This window comes from Chionomys nivalis, chromosome 26 (assembly GCF_950005125.1).
Source record: "Chionomys nivalis chromosome 26, mChiNiv1.1, whole genome shotgun sequence".
In the NCBI taxonomy this organism is placed as follows: Eukaryota; Metazoa; Chordata; class Mammalia; order Rodentia; family Cricetidae; genus Chionomys; species Chionomys nivalis.
Genome location: NC_080111.1, coordinates 30,393,406 through 30,414,775, shown reverse-complemented (window position 1 = coordinate 30,414,775; position 21,370 = coordinate 30,393,406). Strand labels below are relative to the sequence as shown.

General features: G+C 43.3%; 1 protein-coding gene across 11 annotated transcripts in view; it reads left to right on the top strand.

The window, feature by feature from the left end:
- Positions 1–21,370, top strand: part of Adam22 (ADAM metallopeptidase domain 22) — a 243,642-nt gene that overhangs the window by 11,842 nt on the left and 210,430 nt on the right. For all 11 annotated transcript variants that reach the window (XM_057758312.1, XM_057758318.1, XM_057758316.1 and 8 more), the window contains exon 3: positions 20,255–20,331. In XM_057758312.1, coding sequence (XP_057614295.1) covers positions 20,255–20,331 — 77 coding nt within the window. The remainder of the gene's footprint in view (positions 1–20,254; positions 20,332–21,370) is intronic.

Genomic DNA, 21,370 nt, shown 5'->3' with positions numbered 1-21,370 from the left:
GGTGCTCAGTAAATATTTTTAGTCTCTTTTTGTCATAATTTTCTGTCTCAAAGATATAAATATCTTCCCAGTAGATATTCCCAAGTTTTTAGTCAGGATGTGGCAGAGAGTCATGGGCCTCCTCCCATATTCATGCCTACTCTCTGCCCTCTCTCCCTTCTCTCCCACAAGTATCCCTGTTGCTCCAGCACAGCCTCTGTGTTCTATATGCCCTGGTTCTCTGGATGTCTGCACAGTGACCCTGTGGACTGAAATCAGAGTCCTTCTTGCTTAGACCCCAAGGCAGAGCTTACCAGAAAAGTCAGAGCCATGGTACCAAGGGGACAGGGGACAGAGGGAGTGGCAGGAACTTGGACCATTGTGAGCTCACTGGGGGCTGGGGGTACACCAGGCTCTCCTAGTAGCCTGACAGAAATCTAAGCCTTAGTTTTGGTTCACTTAAATGGGACAGAGCTAAACAGACAGTCCTCAGGAAAACCACAGCTTTCTGCTAGCTCAGCAGGCACCCCACGACTTCTTCTGCTGGCTCAGCAGGCCCCCAAAGCCCCTTTCCTGGCTCAGCAGATGCCCCCAGTCTCCAGATAACTTAAGATAGCCTTCCCTAAGCTAACCACTAGGACCTTCCACCGTCAGCCCCCATACTAATCTTTCCGCCACCAATCAGCCTCAGATTAATCCCTCCTCTCTGGCATTCCCCTAACTCGCTTAAAAGGAGCTTGTGACCTTTAGGGATCACCATGTGCCACCCCCACACTGGAATTAATAAAGCACTCTTGTCATTGCGTATGTGGCTGTTGGTCGTCTTTGGGGGCTTCTCTCGGACCCTAACACCATTCCACCACATAAAGCTATCTTGCTGTGTCATGGACGCCTTAATCACCGGGCACAATCACTCATGTCAGTTTATAGCCCAGTTTCTCCCAGCGAAAATAAATCCAAGCTATTTAACCTCTGCGTCTGGATTTATTCACCAGACTTTGTCATTTGCTGCCGGGAGCAGCATTTTCTTTGAGACAATGTTGTGCGTCTTTTGCAAGAGTGTCAGATAGCATTTTTGATAGGTTTGAGTTCATGGGACATATTCAGGTGAGGATTTCTCTGAACAGTTAGTTATTCTTTAATTTTTAACTGCAGTTTTAAACTAAGGCCCTACTTAATTTTTTTTTTCTTGGAGCTAAACCCCTATAATTCCTGTCTTAATATTTTGCTTTAACTTTTTCTAATTTCTTTCTCTTTTATGAAAATGTGTTATTTGATACTAATGAGTTAGTCATATACAATTAAGTAGTTTAAATATGTATAAGATGCAGGCATACTATGAAATTTAATACTAATATATAAATTAATTCTTTTTTTTTTTTGGTTTTTCGAGACAGGGTTTCTCTGTAGCTTTGGTGCCTGTCCTGGAACTAGCTCTTGTAGACCAGGCTGGCCTCATATAAATTAATTCTTTATCAACTATGTAATAGACTTTTAAAGAGCATTTAATTATGTGTGTGTGTGTGTGTGTGTACAAGCATGATGAAAACTGTGGAAACACTTCTCTCCTTCCATTACGTTGGTCCTGGGGATAGAGCACGGGTCCCCAGGCTTGGGGCAGACCCCTTTAGTTTCTGAGCTATCACTGCATCTCTCCAACTGCCTTTTATTCTTGGAGTGCTTGCTCTGCAGCTCAAGCTGGTCTTGAACTCTCAAGTCTCTTGTCCTTGTCCCCACACCTGTACCAGTATTGCAGGAGGGAAGTGCTATTCTGGCCTAACTTAATATTAGTGATGAATGCAAATTCAAGATGTTTTACTATTTTTAAATATATGAGGTGGTCACCCACGTGGCACACCAGGAGATCTCCATGTTTCCTAAAGAGCTGCACATGCTAGTTTAATCCTGGGAAAGAACCAACAGAGGACAATACTGTAGTCTAAGGAGTTTCCTGTGTTTATAGTGTCGTGTAACGGAGGCTCTGAGAGTAAAGGTGAAGTGGAAGAGAGATTCGGGATTTGTACAGGGAATATATCATATTAAAGGATGAAGTCCAACACCGTTCTGAAGAAATGAACTCCTTAGCTATCTCGACTTCAGGTAACTTTTGATAATCTCAGAAACAAAAGAATTCTTATTTTACTTATAAATAGTATGTATACATATATATTTACATCCTGTCTATGTAGAATTGTGTAGGCACATGTGTGCCATGCTGTACCTGCGGAGGTCAGGGGATTGGTTCTCTCCTTCTCTCCTTCCACCATGTGGGTCTTGAGGATCAAACTCAGGTCATCAGCCTTGGTGGCAGGTACCTTTACCTGCTGAGCCATCTCCTTGGCCCCTTTTAAAACAACTTTTTGTCTCTATCGATTTGCCTATTCTAGATACTTCAGATAGACTTCACTTTTTTCACATAGCTTGTATACTCTTTTCCTTTTTATTGCCGAGTGGTCATTATTTATTCATTGTCTTGGTAAACATTTGTATTAATTAAATTCTTTCATTGTGAGTAGCGATGATACATAAAAGATTTCGTGTGCACATGTGGAAATCTGAGCATTCCACAGAGCAAAATGTGTGTCATACAACATTGCTACAAGCAGTAGGGTGCTTCTTGTTTTTCCATGTTCTATTTCATGTTTCCCAAAACTGCTAGCCATGATACATTATGGCGATTTTATAGCTTTTTCCTTTTTAGAGAAAGCCCAAATTGCAGCACTGGGTGGGGGAGGGGGGGTGAGAGTTATCCTGCTGTGCTCTGCCCCAGTCGCTGGAGTTTTCTTTCATCTGTCTGTCTGTCTGTCCATCCAGCTATATAACTTTGCTGTTAAACAATTCCTATGCCATAGAAATTCCCCTTTTAAATGTGTAATTTAATCTTAATCTTTTTTTTTTTTTAAAATATAGCTTTTAGTAAGGTTGCAGTCATTTTCAGTGTGGTGTTTTTCTCTTTAGGGGGTGAGACTCCCTGGCTTTTATCACAGCAGCATCCGTGGGTGCTGTTGCATGCTCATGAGATCTTCATTCCTCAGCTCAAGTTCCTATCAACAGAACTCCGGGCCACTGTTGGATGCCGTCTTCAGCTTAACTGAGCCAGTTCCATTTTCTTGCCGTGGATTCTCTTATTTAATAAATATTTCAACACTTAATCAATCAACCATGTGTTCCCAGATTTCTAACAGTTCTCAACAAACATTCTCTCCAAAATCTGTTATTTCAGAGTGAATTGTTTGTGTTGTTTCCCTCAAGAAATAATTAGGTTAGGAAAAGCCCGTATGCTTTCCTTTGAGCCTCATATGTTCGTGGCAGAAAGGGTTCAGGAAGAAGGCTCCAAATGTGTCTAGGATTGTTACTGCCGCTATACTGGTGTGTGTGCATGTGTGTTCGTGCATGTGTGTGCAAGCGTGTGTGTGTGTGTGTATAATGGGGTGTTTCATCTCTGTGAGGCCTTTGGGTCAGCTTTGGTCTTGCATTTCACTTGAAGAGAGACATGACTGCTTTCTGTGCACTTCTCTCCCCTGTTATTGGGTTTGTCAGGTACGTCTGAGCCTTAACCACAGCTTCTTAAGTCCCTGCTCTCTGCAGTATATTGTCACCAGAACTGCAGATCCTTTTTGTCTCTTTCTCCTTCCATCCTTGCAAAATATGAGAACTGAACTGAGATTGAAAAGTATGGAATAGACTTGAAATCTTCTTTCTTTTTGTACAAAGTTTTAACATGACAGCTCTTGCCATGGCTCCTTGACTAGGCTAGTGCTTGCTTTCTCACCCAGGCTGACCTTAGGCTTCCTGAATACTGGGAACATAGTCATGTGCCTCTGATTCTGTTATTTCACGATAACATATGCACGTATGTTTGCCTATGTCTGTGTGCATGTGTGTGATAATTACTTTTTATGACTTGGTATGTAAACTGGCATCCATTGAATTCACTTCATTGATGCTTACTGAAGATGTACTATATGGCGAGAACTGTTTCAGGCCCTTGGATTATGTCAACCACTATTTTTCCTTTATTTTGAGGTTCATATTTTAGCAGGTTTATTAGCTAATAGAAAGTGCTATGGGAAGAAAACAGCATGGCAGGGGGGATTTTATAGTCGGGATGGCAGAGTAGCATGAAGGCATAGGCTGTGATTTCTTTTTCAGTGTTGGAGATTGACTTTAGGGCTTGTGCATGTTAGGCCAGCACTCTATCATGGCGGTAATGCTCAGCCCTCTATTGTAAGCAGGGTGCTTGCTCCCCGAGTCCTCGGAGACGACCTCCTTGGAAGGTGAGAAATGAAGCTGCAGGCATCCAAGAGGAGCATTCCAGCTGGATAACCAGTAGCATGACTCCAGGGCTTAAATGTGTCTGTCAGTAGCAAGAAGGTGGTGCTTGCTAGGCGTGGTGGCACAACCTTTAATCCTAGTCCTCAGGAGACCAAAGTGGGCAGATCTCTGTGAGTTCAAGGCCAGTCTGATCTACTTGGAGAGTTCTGGGTCAGAACTAAAGAGTAAGACTATCTCAAAAACAAATAAACAAGCAAGGAAACAGACTACCACACACACACACACACACACACATACACACACAGAGAGAGAGAGAGAGAGAGAGAGAGAGAGAGAGAGAGAGAGAGAGAGAGAAGGTCGGATGGGAAAATCATTGTTTTGTTTTGTGATAGGTCCTTGATATTTAGCCCTAGTTAGCCTGGAACTCACAACCTAGGCTGGACTCAAATCTTTTGTTGATTCTCTTGCTTCTACTTGCTGACTCTTGGAAATATAGTTGTGCTACCACAGCTAACAGGAAAAGTCTTATTGGAGAATGGTGTCTGTGATTATCCTTATCTGTGGCTGGGGATGGTGTTTGCAATAATTCTTATCTCTAGACCTATTTGTGTTCCATCCCTGTAACCTACTGGATAATCTCAGCAAGGAAGACCAGGTAGATGCTCCCTGGGTCTCTGGATGTAACCTAGTCCCTTCTTGTTCCTCATATCACAGCATAATGCATACGGGTTCTTCTCTGTGTAGTCACATTATTTTTTGTGCTCTTAAATATACTTACATTTTACGGTTAATGCATGCACGGAAATAAGCTTCCCTTTTTGTGTTTGTAGACTTTGCAGTGCTAACGTGATGTAAGAACTTACTAAGTAGCATGGACTTTTTACTGTGCATAAAAGATGAGAAGGACGCTTCCAACTCACCTTCGAACAGATTCTGTTTCACCAAGGGAGGAGGTAGACACAAATTGCATTAGGACACTTTTATTAGCTGTCTAAGAGGGAACGCAAGATGATTCAGCATTGGAGCAGACTGAAACAGGAGTTGAGAAACCGAAGAGCTTGAGCAGGGGCATAGCTTAGTGGGAGAGTGTGTGTCCAGTGTATTCAATCGCTACCACCCTCAAAATGAACAGGTAGATAAAAAGCCCCTTTTAAAAAGCAGACTCATCAGTCAATTTCATAGTGGAAGAATGAATCCCATAACTCTTTGAGGCTCCCCAAAACTCAGCCGCCCAGCCTCTCCCTGTCCTGCAGAGAGTGCACATTAAGGGTCTTGTAGTTGTCTGTCACTAGTGAACTCAGCAGCGGATGTGACGGCACTAATTCCATTGAGAGTAGGCAGAGTGCAAACACCGATAAGGACTGTGCTCTCTAGGACAATGGTATTGCTTATAGCTACCCAGTAGCAAACCAATAAGGTAGTTTATATGAGAGCAGTGTTTACTGTAGTCCTGGGAAGTACTTCACACTTTTGCCTAATCACTACATCTAAGGTGACTTTTCTTCAAATCGTTATCCTATCGTAGTTGCCAGAGTTGAAATTTCCAATGAGCAAGTCCTCTGTACCAAGCAGGTTGCCGAGCACTGGGGGCCCAGGGCGCTTGGTATCTTGTTGAGAGTGGAGGACTGTGCCGTTGGATGACATGGACTACTCAGACAGAGGCTGGAGGGATTGTCAGCTCGAGAAGCCACAAGGGAAGCAGAAATAGTCTGGCCGCTGATTCCAGAAGGAATTTTGTTCACATATGCTTAGTCTTTTGCTGCTTATACATATCTTTGCTCTTAAAGCTGTTTAGTCTTTACAGCATCTCAGAGGCTGCCACTTAATAAATAGAAAGCCTGAGGCATAGAAAACTTCAGTAATTACCCAAGATCACTCATTATACAAGAGGTAGAGCTTGGGTTTAGGAAGGAAATGTGTCTGTAGAATCAGGAGTTCTAACTGCTGCTCCAATGCAGCTTTTCTTAGTTATCGTGGAGAAGGAATGCTCTTTGGGGCCGGTTTTAAAAACTGGGTTATGTTACTGCCTTGCATAACAGAAACATGCCTTTCCAGGCAACAGAGGTCTGTGGGCAGGACCTTCTCTTCCTCAGAGTCCGCTGAGGTTTTCAGGGAGTCCTAGGCACACCTTGCATTCAGGCTTGAAGTTGTCAGGAAGATGGTGGAACATTCCAGGAAGATCAGCGAAGGACAGAGATGGTGCAGAGACAGTTTGCTGAGGATGCTGGTCTGGGGAATGTTGAGTCAGGAGCCTTTGCCAGGAGGCAGTTTCTGAGAAACTCAGTGGGGGAGGTACAGAGAGAGGCTACCTACATGACTTTGAGACGTGAATAAATGCTCCCTCAGGATGACTTAATAAGTTAAATGAATTAAATAAGTTAAATGACCTCTGTGGCACTTTTGAAGTGCTCATTTGTGTAGAGTAACAAGAAGTAAACTGTCTTAAAACCCAACTTGGCTTTTCCCTTTGTAAAAGGAATCGAGATTCCTGCAGAAATCCTTTCTTTTAACTCAGTATGTTGTACGCATGGAGTCCTCATAAAATTATTCTAATTTGTCCCCAATAGAGGCAAGAACTAGGGATCATAGTGTATTCAACTTTGTATCAAAACATTGAACACCAGAGACCTGGATCCCACAGTGGAAAGCCAGCAAACAGTACCTTAGACCCCGTGTTTGTGCAGTTTTGTTAAGGTTTGGCATCTGCACAGAGGGAGAAAATGGCTCTGGTCCAGCTCTGGGCTCGGCACTTCCACCATCCTGCTCTAATGAGGCCATGGCTCCCAATTATTTTATTTGGTTTTATTTCTGTTTATGACACTATGGTGCCCATGGTCCACCAGCCTTTGACATAAAATTGTTTGTTACAGGTTGAGTTCGTGCCAGAAAGGTCAGGTGAACAGTTTCATCCCTTTTTGTGTTCAGGCGTGGGGGCGGTCATGATGCTAAGGAGAAATCTTGAGGATTATGGGCCTTGTGCCCTTGGAGAAGGATGTCTTTCAGAGCTAACAGGATGGCCTGTGGTTCTCACTTCCTGTCAGTACCTACTGTGAGCACGTCTGAGAAGCCCCTCAGGAAGGCTCTCATCTTTCCTCATTTAGAGCACTAGCAATCCCTTTTACTTACGCTCTTTGTAGGTGGACTCAGCAAGCTACAGAGTTTCCTCCTTCCAAAATGTAGGGATATAGTTGGCGCCATTTCTTGCCCTAATTTGTATGCATGTTCACATACATGTGTACACACGAGCATTACAAGGTATGAATTGGTGGATTGGTTTGTAGAATTTCCATGTGTTTCATAAAACAGCATCTCTTAGTGTTTTTTTTTTTCTTCAAGACATAATTGAGACTCTATGTTTTTATTTCTTTATTTTTTGAGACAGAGTTTCTCTGTGTAGCCCTGGCTGTCCTGGAACTCATTATATAGGCTAGGCTGGTCTTGAACTCAGAGATCCACCTGCCTCTGTCTTCTGAGTGCTGGGATTAAAGGCGTGCACCACCACTGCCTGGAGTATTTTTGAAATGCATTCCACTTTTTAGGAAAAGTGTTTCGTGATGAGGGTTAAGTGACCAGATTGATCTTTCTATGGCAGAAGCCAGTAGTGACTTGCTGCGGTAAATAATAGAAGCATGAATAAATTTACATTCTAGAATCTCTTTATCTATTCTATGACTGAATACTTTTATTATTTTTTGCCATCCCTTAGATTTTTATCACCATGTCTATGAATTTTTCTTCATTGGAACTGTTTTCACATAGGTTTCTGTGTTTGTTTGTTTTGAGACAGGGGCTCACACCGTAGCCCAGGCTATCCTGGAACTGAATGTATAACTCAAGCTCACATCAGACCTGTGTCATTCTCTTGCCTCCCATGTGCTGAGATTTGAGGCATGTACCACCATGCCTGACTTCATTAATATTTTTAAAGGCAGTATTGCTGAAATGACTATATACCAGATATATGTAAAATAAGTTTTTAAAATTGATATTTATGACTTACTTTAAACATATACAGTAGACAGATTCTTTGTTTTCCCTTTAACTTAATGGTAAAGAGTCGCTCTTTAGAGCAGTCTGGAGATGCTAGCTGGTAGTATGTGAAAACCCATTAATTACATTGTAGGACTAGATTTATGTTATAATTTGCTGTTCTAATTTCTTGCTGTGTTCTGCCTGTGACTATGTTCAATAACTCCATACTTTAATTTTTTTTAAAGATTTACTTATTATGTATACAATGTTCTGCCTAAAGCCCAACAGAGGGCACCAGATCTCATTACAGATGGTTGTGAGCCACCATGTGGCTGCTGGGAATTGAACTTGGGACCTCTAGAAGAGCAGCCAGTGCTCTTAACCACTGGAGCCATCTCTCCAGCTCTAAATCTGTGCTTTTAAGGCAGATTTTTTCACAGATGGATGATATTCTGATCTCTTTCTCTTCCTCCACTCCCACAATACATATATGCACACACACATGCACACACACATGCACATACAGTATTCATTCGCCTTCCATCACTGTGGTAATTGGGTAATTGAAATGACTATTGTGTTCCTGGTCTTCATCCCGCGACCTGGGAGGCAAAAATACGATGACTTTGCAGTGGTCCTTGTTTCTAGAATGCTGTCATTTCATATCACAGGAATGAAAGCTTTTGGTGGTTGCTGGAGGGTTACGGATGAAAATACTCATTGTCACTGTGCACCATGACAGACCACTGCGATGACTCTTCCTCTCCAGTATAAGTTTTGCTCTTTTAATATTTTTCTTGGATTATTTCTTGACCACACTCACGAAAAAAATTTGGGGCAGTTGAGATATGTAGTAAAGAAGGAATTTGTTTCTTTTAAAGGTTATTGTGCACATGCGCAGATACATGTGTGTGTGCTTGCGCACACGTGTGTGCACATATGTGTATGAGTGTGTGGAAAAAAGCCCTCTAGAATTATGTAACTTTATTTCCTAGCCAGAAGAGTGAGCAAAGGCTCACCCTATGGGGATTTGCTTCCTACAAAGGTGCAGTAGAATTGATGCATTTAACATGAGGTTTTGTTCAGTGATAGTCTTGAGTTTTCCTTTTGCAGACACTGGAGGAAGCCCCTCAGTGCAAGTGATCTTAATTCTCAGGCACCTCTAGTATCTGTAAGTGAGATGAAATAACACAATCATAGCAAAAAGATAGAATAGGGTCGGCAGAAATAAATCTTAACGTGAAGAATCCCCCATTCTTAGTTCTACTCTTTGGAGCTGGCCCATTTCTGGTGTTCCCAGGGCACACTGTGGGCTTATTTACAAGTTTGCTTTTGAAATTATTGGCTTGGGGGCTCAACTGCCTAAATATTTATTAGAGTGTGAGCTTCACGGCCCCGTCATATTTCTTCCTCTGATTTCCCCCGTCTTCGGCATTTCCCACCGGCATTGCTATCTGCAGCAAGTCTCTCCACTGCAAACTCATCCTTTTACAATTACAACGCTATGATTGTGGCTCTTTCCACGTCTCACATGTGAGCAGAAGGTGGAAGGTAGGGAGTTTTCCTGACTCCGTTTTCAGTCAAATGTCAAGCCCACTGTGGGCTGGGAAGAGTGTGCTGGGAGGCGCTCTAGCCTCATGTCTTCCAGGTCTTCCCTGCACTGAGGAGCAGCAGCCGTTTCCCAGGGCCGATTCACCTGAGGGGTTTTCTCTACTCCTTACGGATTTTAGGACTCCTTACGCTCAGGTTTAATCACAGCCCAGCGTTGTTCCCAGGCTACTGAGTATCTGCAATGTCCTCTTTGACCTTCAGAATGAGGCAAGTGAGCATTTCCTTGTCCAGGCCTGAAAGTAAAGGTCTAGTAATGGGCAGCTAATGGCTGGGATGATTGAGAGAGCGATTTATCAGAAGATAGTGAGGCATAAATAGGTAATGAGGCTGCCTGGCTTCCTGAATGGAGAGCTGAGAAAATGGGAGCGGATGCCAGGGTCAGCACAGTCCACCTTCCTGCTTATTGGAACAGGGGCCACTGGAGCAAAGGACCTCAGCATCCAGGAAGTCACAGGGTCCAGGGCAAACTCAGCAACGCAGATGCAGGGCCTCCAAAGAAGTCATCGTATTTGACATCCGCACAACATAACCTTTGTCCCTCAGTAGAAAAGCCCCAAATAAGAGCACTATATGATGCTTACATCCTTGTTCGAAACTCCACATTAAACAGAAAGGACTGAAGTTTGATTTGGAAAGCAAAGAGGAAGGAGGAAATGGGAATAAGAGAGCCAAGTGATTCCAAAAACACCTCTACAAGGACCTTGGCACATTGTTTACCACAAAGTAGACACTCAATAAACTTGGTTTTGGTTCTTCCTGTTTTGATAAAATGGCAAATATTGGAATCTCTGTGTTATTTATCATAGAGTTCCTCCTGTGACCCCACAGTGTGCCGGCTCCCACTCACCTTTTCCTTCTCTTCCTTACACAAAACTTCAAAACTTCCGTTGTTTTGGTTAAACTCAACAAAGTTTAGGTAGCAAATTTTCAGAAGAGCCTATATTGTACTTGTAAGAAATACTTGGGGTGGTTGAATGTGTTGTAATCTTGTGGTCTGAGCATAGAGGTTAAAGCAGGGATATTGCTGTGAATTTGAAGTCGCCCTGGACTAGATCGCGAGTACAAAGTCAGTTAGGGATAGACAGTGAAACTGTTAAGAAAATGAAAGGTTATATTTAGTAAACCAGTGAGTAGATGTGGATCACCTGTTTTCCAAAGCAGACTTTTGTTATTGCTGTTCCTAAGTAGCAAAGGAAAGGGATGGGAATTCTGTGTATTGAATACCCGCTGCCATGAAGACCTTCACTTCCACTCTTTAGTGCTCTCAGGATAAACTGCATTTCTCAGATGAGTTTACAGTGGCAACTTTTAATCTGCCACTCCTCACACTGACATGGTACCACTCTCAAAATGTTGTCTTCCCATTTCACTGTGGAATCTAGGAGTCCACAGCACAGGCTTTCGTGCACTTAGGCGAGTTTTCTTAGCAAAATCAGTGTGGAGTCAGTGTTGAGATGTCCCTCGGTGCCCACAGTAGGCCTGACCTTCCACAACCGATTCTTCATGCTACCTGACTACATCCCAGCGCTTCCCATGATTTTCTGTGCTGACTATACCTGGTTTTGTGCCCTTGTGGGTCCTTTGCAAGGTATGTTTATCCAGTTTCCTCAGTTTGGGGAGCAGCACATCACCCCAGGCTAGCTGCAGAGGGTGAGCTAGTGTTGTAGCTCATACTGTTAGGGCACATATCCATATTTAGTAATCATTCGGTTCCTTTTGACTGTGAGGTTTGGGGAGGTGGAGGGTGCAAGGATCACATCTCAGTCGTTTTCTATCCTGAGGTCTTCGCTGTGGTCAAAAGTCTAAAGGCTAAGTGGGCCCACTGACTTGCACACACCCACAGAGTGCACACTGCTGCTCCTGACTTGAGAGTGTGCACTGCTCCTCCTGACTTGCACATGCCCACAGAGTGCACACTGCTCCTCCTGACTTGCACACGTCCACAGAATGCGCACTGCTGCTCCTGACTTGCACACGTCCAGAGTGTGCACTGCTCCTCCTGATTTGCACACGTCCAGAGTGTGCACTGCTGCTCCTGACTTTCACACATCCACAGAGTGCACACTGCTCCTCCTGATTTGCACATGTCCACAGAGTGCGCACTGCTGCTCCTGACTTGCACACGCCCACAGAGTGCACACTGCTGTTCCTGACTTGCACATGTCCACAGAGTACACACTGCTACTCCTGATTTGCACACGCCCACAGAGTGCACACTGCTGCTCCTGACTTGCACACGCCCACAGAGTGTGCACTGCTGCTCCTGACTTTCACACATCCACAGAGTGCACACTGCTCCTCTTGACTTTCAGAGATGAACACTCCCAGGTTGAGACTCTGAACAACTTGTTCTAGTTCATTCCCTTGTAACTGAAATCCCAGGATTTCAGCCCAGACTAGCTCTTTCAAGTTCACTCTCAAGAGCGTGACTTTTGTTGTTGTTATTGTTGTTTGTTTCATTTTGTAACAAATGACCTACTGGCAGGCACTGTTTTGATTTCTGTAATAGTAATGCAGAAGGCTGGACTTAAAGAGCAGTTTGCTTAAAGATAAAGTATAAATTAGATGCAGTCTATGACAGAACTCATGACAACTATGGGCACAATTGAGTTGGCCAGAGAGAAACCAGAGCTGGCTTTACCCGAGAGTCATCATCACCACACACATGTGAATAATATGACTTATTTCTCATGTATGCTGTGTTAGCGGACTCTCCTAGCTATGCCTTCTTGACAGTTCTTCACACAGTTATCGTCTATCTCAGCTGCTTGGCTACTCCGACTCTTGTGGCTGCACAAATGCTGCAGTGCAGCATAGCAATCTTGGGGAATCTCCCTCCTCTGACAAAAGTTTACTTGAGGCCGTGGGGTAATGAGTAGGGTGAAAGAGAGGCTATTGCCAGTGGTGCCAAAATAGGGCTGATACGTACCAGTGTGGCTTGCTCTTGGTAGTTCGTTATTAGACTTCAGGAATCCCTTCTGTGTTGGCTGTGTAGTGACACAGTATTCCGGAAACAGGAGGAACTAAGGGCTCTGCTATATACTTAATTCTTTTTTTTAATAATGTTAATTCTTTTTGCAGTTACGTTGCATAATACCATTTGGTTGGTAATCTTCCTAATCCATTACCAGTCATCGATTTGTTTTCAGGTTGAAGTTAACTTAGCCTTTGTTTTCTCAAAGGCCTGATTTTACTGTGCATGGTTTAATGTCAATTTGCTTTTCTTTTCTCTTTTTCTTTTTTGAGAGTTACTAGTAAAGCAGTCTTGAAAAATTAACTTTTAACCTCTGGCAAATGTGGGTTGGCTCTGGTTTGCTGACTCTAGACTGTGTCAAGACAAAAGGACAAGTGCCAAGAAGCTGAATTTGTAGGGAATTTGGTGTTATATTAACTTTATATTTAAATTTTGGCTGTTTCTGTGAATAATGAACAGGTCTCAATCTGGAGATCATATCAAGTCCCATAGGTCCTACAATTCTATGATTCATTTTTGAAATTAGAAATTAAAATTAACTTTATATAATTATACTGATTTATCAAGATTCCTTGCCATCTGGATTGTTTGAAAAAAATTATTGCATTTTTCTTCTGCATCTTTTGTTTCACAACTTCTATAAATTGTTAGCCATATTTTGTCATACCTATGTCATCTTTTCATGGAAAATGGATTTTCATTTATATTTTTAACTGTAATTCTCAGGTTTTTTCCAAGGCAGGGTTTCTCTGTAGCTTTAGAGCCTGTCCTGTCCTGAAACTAACTCTTGTAGACTTGGCTGACGATGAACTGAAGTTTGATTTTCTTTCTGTTGCCTCTAAAACACGCCGCTCAGAGAATTCTCATGTCTCCAAGGATGCTCCTATCATAATAAGCACTCACCAGAAATCCTGAAAACCTGCATACGCCTCCAAACCACAGAGGGACAGCAAGGAGCTAAAGTGTGCTGGTGAGGCCTTCTGGGAGCTAGATGCCTGGCCTGCCCCGACTGTTGTACTTGGAAATGACTTTTGCCCATACATGCCTCATCTTTTCTGTTTGTAAAGTAAAACCGTCTATTATTTGAGTTCTAAGGATCTTTTCAATATTATTCAGTAACATTGAAGTGTTTAACAGCTTTAAGATAAGAAATGAAGTACTGGGAATTTAGGTGGTAGAATTCTTGCCTATTTTGTGCAAAGCCCTGATCCAGTCCCAGCATCACCAAAGGAAGAAAGAAAAAACAAAACAACAGAATTTGTTCTTATGTAGTAATTTGAAGAAGTGTATTTTTATAAAATTTTATTTCCAAATATGCCTCAGATATACTTACTGTCGTCATCATCACCATATTCTTCTTCCTCTTCCCCCTCCTTCTCCTTCTTCCCCCTCCTTCTCCTCCTACTCCTCTTTCTCCCTTCTTTCCCTCCTCCTCTTCTCTCTCTTCTCCTTATCCATCCACTTCTCCTTCTCTTCCTCCTCCTCATTCTCTTTGGTGGGCAGGGCATGCTGAAAATTGAATCCAGAACCTTGCTCATGGGAAGAATGCATCTATCCACCAAATCACACACAGGATCTCTGCTATTCCTGTCTTCAATGTAAAATTGGTAGTATCCATTAGCTCCTCTTTCTTCCCTCAGAGGAAAGTCCTGTACCACATTTTCTTCTCAACCACTTCGTTTTCTTTCAATTTTTGACAGCAAGGTTTAAGGTTAAGGTTTAAGGTTGGGAATGACCCTACCTCATATTGATGCTGTTGAGTCATAAGTTGTGCTGTTAATACTCTAGAAACTCAGTGTAATCTGCTTAATGTATTACTTCTACAATGTATTTAAAGGAAGTACCAGTTTCTTCTCTTTGGACTACTTATACACTAGACATATGAAGTCAGCTCCTGAATGCTAGAACATCATGCATAATGCAAAGAAATTATGCTTGCGTGTATCTTACTGCGAGTTTGGTTTGTTGGTATTGTGGCTGAATGAGGTTTGACTGTGTTTCTCAATATTTTGTGAGCTGGAAGTATGGCCTCCGCACTGCTAGTGCTGAGAGGGTGGGTCCCGTGAAGTGTGGGGCCTGGTGGGAGCTAATTAGGTCATAAACACTGTGTGGCCAGATTCACATAGGCCTCCTTTGGTTGAGTTAGTTCTCAGAAGAGGGTTTTGTTTTGTTTCTGAGATAGGGTCTCTTACTGTGTAGATCTGGTTCGCATAGAACTTGCACTGTAGACCAGATTCACAAAAGTCCACTTGGTTTTGTGTCATAGTCCCAAGTGTTTGGGTTAAAGGCGTTTGCCACCATGCCTGACCCACGGAGCCGGGATTTTTGTAAAAGGAGGCCATACTATAGCTTTGGCCCCTTCTGTATGTTCAGGCTCCTTTCCTGTCTCTTCACCCCGGGTTACAGCTCAGGGCCCCTCGAGGACGCAGGTGCCAGATCCTTTGAACTTTCCACCCATCAGAACTGTGAACAACATAAAACCTATATTTTTATCCCTTGCCCGGCATTGTGTGCTTTGTTCCAGCAACACAAACGTGCTAATGATTTCTGAAGCCTGCCTGTAGCACGTGACTCCTGCAATCCCACGCGCGTCAGTCCTGCTGCTCTGTGCACCTCGATTTTAACCCAGCCGTGGAGGAAAATAACATACGACACTGGTTCATGAACTCGCTGGAGCTGTTTTCCTAACTGTTCGAAAGCAGTGCCAGGGACTCATATCCACTCCTTATTACAGTTATAGCACATTGCTCAAAGCTTAGTGTTTTAGAATAATAAAAAATATAGTTCTGGGGGATTTTATGAAGCTAAGTGGAAAGTATTGTCTGTGCTGTGTTCCTTTGGGAGGCTTTTCTCTTCAAATCATTTTTAAGTTTACGCAGAGGTCAGATCATATCTTGACTTCTTCTGCCACATGGGTCCCAGGGATCACATTCGAATAGTCAAGCTTGACAGCAAGTCTCTTAAACCACTGCTGTGCTATTGCCTCAGCCTTTTGGAGACTGCTTGTGCTCCCTGGTCATCCTGCCAGCCTCACGTGGCTCTGTTCTCTACTTTCACTGCCGTGTCTTCTCTGTGGTCTTCTTGCCCCCCTCTTACAAAGACAGACATTATCAGAACCCATGTGATGCTGGATAATCTCCCCAGTAAGTCTTCGGCTTAATCATTGCTGTGGGATCCCTTTTGCTGTGTTCACAGTCCCAGGACAAGAATGTGAACTTTGTGCAGGCCTGATGTTCTTCTAGGTGACTTTTAGTCACTGGCGTTGCCTCATTGAAGTCACTCTCAGAAAGGTCTTCCAAGACCACTTTAGGACTACCACCCATTTTGGTAATTTTGACTACATTGCTTGATTTTATTAACTCTTAAAAGAGTGGATTAATCATTTTCTAAACGTTTTTAAAGTCTAATCAATGGCTCACTTTCTGTCTCCCTCTAGCAGGCAGGTGGAACAGAATGTGGTCAGTCTAACTGCTTCCCAGCACTAGGGGACCCGTCAGAGAAGCTTGTCCAGGTGATCATTCTGCATATAGTCTATGAAAAACATCTTATCTCAGAGTTGTACTAAGCAAAACACACTTAACAAACTGAACCTTAGTTAAAATAAACTTTCCCTGTATATTTGCTTTGCATTTCAGGGTCTCCTTGGAACCCGACTGAGGTCTGTAAAATTAAAAAGGCAGAAGTAAAAAGGAACTGCAGGAAAAATTATGTAAAAATCAGACTGAATTATTCTGTGCGAAGTGAACGGTACTGGGGGACATTGTGTTCACTGAGGTAAACCAGACAAAGAGACAAGTACTTTCTATTGTGCTTCTCACATATGGTAGTTTAAAATGTTGGTTGAGAAGAGGAGGAAGAGAAAGAAGAGGAGGAAGAACGGTAATTCTTAGAGGCTAGCAGAGGGGTGAAAGGAGGGAGTGGGAGTGGGATGGCAGGCACAAAGCACACGACAGAGGGATGAGCTCCAGTATCCTGTCGCACTGTAGATGATGGCGCTCACGGTGAGCCCTTATGTCTTTCATGACAAAGTGTAAGAGAAGAGCTCAGAGGTGCCAAAGTTTAAGAAGTGCTAAGGAAATGGAAATGCTAATTGCCCTGGTAAGATTTTATAAATATTTTGAAATATTACTTTATACCTCATACAGATAAACAATTATGGTGTGTTAATTAAAAAGGAAAAAATATTAGAAATAATGCAAACAGTAAATACTTTGCTAAAAATAATGGTAGCATTCCCTTGGTCTGAGCCATCATCCCAAAGTGGCCTGTTCACCACAGACTTACTGTGCTGGCGTTTGTAATCCGAGGAGACAGGTATAAAAGTTGGTATAGTCACACAAGGGCCTGGGAGGATGGAGGAGGGAAAGGTTCATTTTAATTGAGACATCAGTTCTGGTAAGTAGAGCTTTCTGATGCTGTTTCCAAAACATAGTCTTAACTTTAGGAAACCTGAAGCGCTTTTAGTCAGGAAGAACACTCTTGTGTTGTAAGCAGGTAATTGGTAGTTGTATTGCTGTTCACTAATGAAACAGCCTCTAGGACCCACTCAGGAAACACTGAGTGAGTTCCTGATGTGTGCAGCACCGAGTCTCTGTGATCACCCTCACCTGCAGTGAGTGAGGAGAGGGAGGTGGGAGACTTTACGGCAGAGGAGTGCTGGGGACCGAATCGTGTTCCCTGAAAATTCATGTGTAGGAGCCGTCACCCCCAGAGTAGCCATACATAAAGACAGGACTTTATTTTTATTTTTTTTAAAAATATTTTTTTATTTATTATGTATACAATATTCTGTCTGTGTGTCTGCAGGCCAGAAGAGGGCATCAGACCTCATTACAGATGGTTGTGAGCCACCATGTGGTTGCCAGGAATTGAACTTAAGGACCTTTGGAAGAGCAGGCAATGCTCTTAACCTCTGAGCCATCTCTTCAGCCCCAAGACAGGACTTTAAAAGAGGAGGTTATCAGGCCGGTGTCCCTAATCCAAGAGGACTCATATCCTCAGAAGGGAAGTGACCGAGAGTGCACAGAGCATGTGAGGGCATGGTGAGACCACAGGGAGGCCTTGCGAGAAACCTAGTCTGCCAGCCCTTGTCTGTGGACGTCTGCCCTCCGGAATTGTGAATACAAAGATCTCCGCTGTTTGAACCACCACGCCTGTGCTCTTCTCTTAGGGTGTCTGTGGCAGATTCAAGAAGGGCTGCGAACCTGAGTCCTGAAAAGCAGATGGGGTTGCTTTCAGGAAACCGCCCAGGTCAAGAGTGGTTCGAAAGCTTCCAGCAGGGGTAGTGAATAAAAGATACACGTGATGTGAGTCAAAGAGCAAATGAAAGACGTAGGCGTGGAAAAGATGCAGGGAGGGGCTTGGGGCCTAGAGCCCTATGCCTGGGCGCTGGGGAGGGTGGGGGGCCTAGAGCCCTATGCCTGGGCGCTGGGGAGGGTGGGGGGCCTAGAGCCCTATGCCTGGGCGCTGGGGAGGGTCGGGGGGCCTAGAGCCCTATGCCTGGGCGCTGGGGAGGGTCGGGGGGCCTAGAGCCCTATGCCTGGGCGCTGGGGAGGGTCGGGGGGCCTAGAGCCCTATGCCTGGGCGCTGGGGAGGGTCGGGGGGCCTAGAGCCCTATGCCTGGGCGCTGGGGAGGGGTCCAGGGGCCTAGAGCCCTAGGTTTGGGCACTGGGGAGGGACTCGGGGCCTAGAGCCCTATGTCTGGGTACTGGGAGGCAGCTGAGGAGCATCTTGAAATGCGGGGTCAGGATGGAGATCTTTGGTTGAGTAGCAAATGCGCAGCTTACACTGGGTCTTCAGCAAGGGTCTTGGGAGATCAGGGGCTTGTGGTGTGTGGCAGCGGTAGAGCTGAGAGTAAGATGCAACTCTGAGGACCCTGGGAAAAAAACAGGAAACCAGGGCTTGGTGGGAGTTGTAGTTATCTGAGAAGAGTGAGGGGAGTTAGGTTTGCCCGAGTGAAGAGGCTGAAGTACCCTGTGAGCACCTTGTCTTCCGGTTAGAGGAGGGCTGGTGGGCCCGACAGCCGAGCAGGATTCCCCAGCCCACATTCTTTCAAATCCTGTCGGGTAGGAGATTCATCCTGTTGCATTTGCCCATTGGGCCCTCTCTTTTCACCTAGCACTGAGTGTACTGAGTGTGAAGTCAAGACATTTTCAAAATATATAGGCTGGTTTAATCCAGCAGTTTTTATAATCCAATGTGTTTTAGCAGCTGTTATTTTTCCATTAGCAATCAGAAGATCTAAAGAGAGTACAATAACTTATAGAATCTCTGTATTTTCCATCTTTATGTGACTTATATTTTTTATTACTCTTCCTTTTTAAGGACCTTATTATTTTAAAACTATATTTTCAATCTAAAACCGTATGTACTCTTTCTCTTCTCTCTCTCAAGCCTATGTATATTTTAAACACACTGTAACTGGTTCAGAGTTTTTTTTTTTTTTTTTTTTTGTCTTGTCTGAATCTGTCTTTATTGAGTATCTGTAATCTCTTTCGGTCCACATGAGCCTGTAAACTGCTAAGCGGCATGGCTGGGATTTCCACCTCTGCTTTGGAACTTGCCCTCCCACAAATGGCTGCCAGGAGATGCTTTTCTGTACTGCGACTGGCAGGAGCCACATAGCATAGCTCATCAGGCACTGGCTGCTCAGGTTTACAAGCAGCAACCAGGAGACACATCCCAGTATTGTGGCCAGCATCAGAGACATGAGACTAGGAAATGGCTCTTGACTCCATTTCTGAGTGTCTAGAACCCAAAGCTCTCTCAGGTTTTATGTGGTTGTGGTTGCTGAACGTTTGGGTGCCATTTGTAGGCAGAGTTTCTCTGTGTCTTGGCAACCGTTCCCGAATAACCAGAGTTAATATTAAGTATAAATGCTTTGACAATAGCTTAGGCTTATTACTAACTAGCTCTTACATTTAAATTGACCCATGTTATCTAACTTTTATGACTTGGCTCATGGCTTGTTACCTCATTTTGTACACAACTTGCTTCCTTTGTGTCTGGCTGGCAACTCCTCTTATTCTGCCTTCTTTCTTCCAGAGTCCTCTGTCCCTCCCGTACTTCCTGTCTAACTACTGGCTATCTTTGTATTAATCCAGTCAGAGTGACGAATCATTACAGTGTACAGAGGATTATGCCACAGCAATTAGGGAGTAAGTTTACTGAAGTAAAGTTGGATATGCAGTGTTTCAAGATGAGACAAAGCAGAAAAGTAGGGCCCTTGTCTCCTTGACTGGATGGTAATTAACTTTGGATTGGTGACTGATTGGTTTCCAAGAAGGCACACAATTTTGTTTTGCTATGCTGTCGTTTATCTTCCTTGTTGAATTGCTTTCTTATTTGTGATACGATGAGCCTTTCAGGATGACCATAAGAAATACTCACATAAGAAATCACCACCACTGACTGTAAATATGTTCTACCTTTTTGATATTGCAGTTGACTCATGTGGACAAGGCAAGCTTCCAGGTGGATGCCTTTGGAACCTCGTTCATTCTTGATGTCCGGCTAAACCAGTAAGTGCTTGCCAAGTTGTCTTCACTGTAATTATGCTATCTAGTGACTTCAAGGTGTTAATGTTGGTAATAATAAGAAATATATGTGCATTCAAAATTGAATAGCTTTAATAGATACATAATTTTTGCTAATATATAATAGAAGATAGGAGTTCTTCCAGCATTTTGCATAGAATCTGTATGACTTGCGCTTCCTATGAATGATAGATTATGAAGATATACTTAAGGCAGTAAAAGTCCTTTCTCTTTCTGTATGTGTGTGTTCATGCTCATGTGTACACGGTGTGCGGCTGGGTGTGGAGGGTAACGGACAGCCTCAGATGTCATTCCTTGGGATTTATTCAGTGTGCACACATGTGTGCACTTCCTCCTAGATGCCTGCTGCAGTGCTTCTGTGGAGGTCAGAGGACAATTAGTGGAAGCTGGTTCTCCCCGTGTGGGTCCCATCAATCCACATTAGATCCTGAGGCTTGCTGGCAGGCACCTTTGCCTGCTGAGCTATTGTTCCAGGCCGGGTCCAACTTCCTCATGTTCTTAAAAGAATTCTTGTGCAAAAACTTTCATTTTCTGAGGAAGAAACTCATATGGCCATATTTATCAGAACATGAATAACGTGGTTACAATACTGAGAGAAAAGTAGGTTTTTTTTTTTTAAAAAAAGATATTGGCATGAAATTGTTAGATATTTTCTTTTTGGCCTGAGATCTTTACTAAATGTTGGTAGTGGGTAGCTATTTTCTTTAATTTTTTTCTTGAATTTCATTCATGTGTACAATGAAATATGATCACATTAATTTGTTTTTCCATACCCACTCCCTCTATATTCCTCATAGCACCTCAACACATTCTTTTCCCAACTTTTTATCCACTAAATCCAGCTAGTACTATCCATATATATATATATATATATATATATATATATATATATATATATATATGAGTATGGGGCCACCCACTGGAACCTAGGAATTTTTCCAGTGGCCACATCTCAAAAAAGACTGTCCCTGCCTCAGCAACTATTAACTACCAATAACTGTTT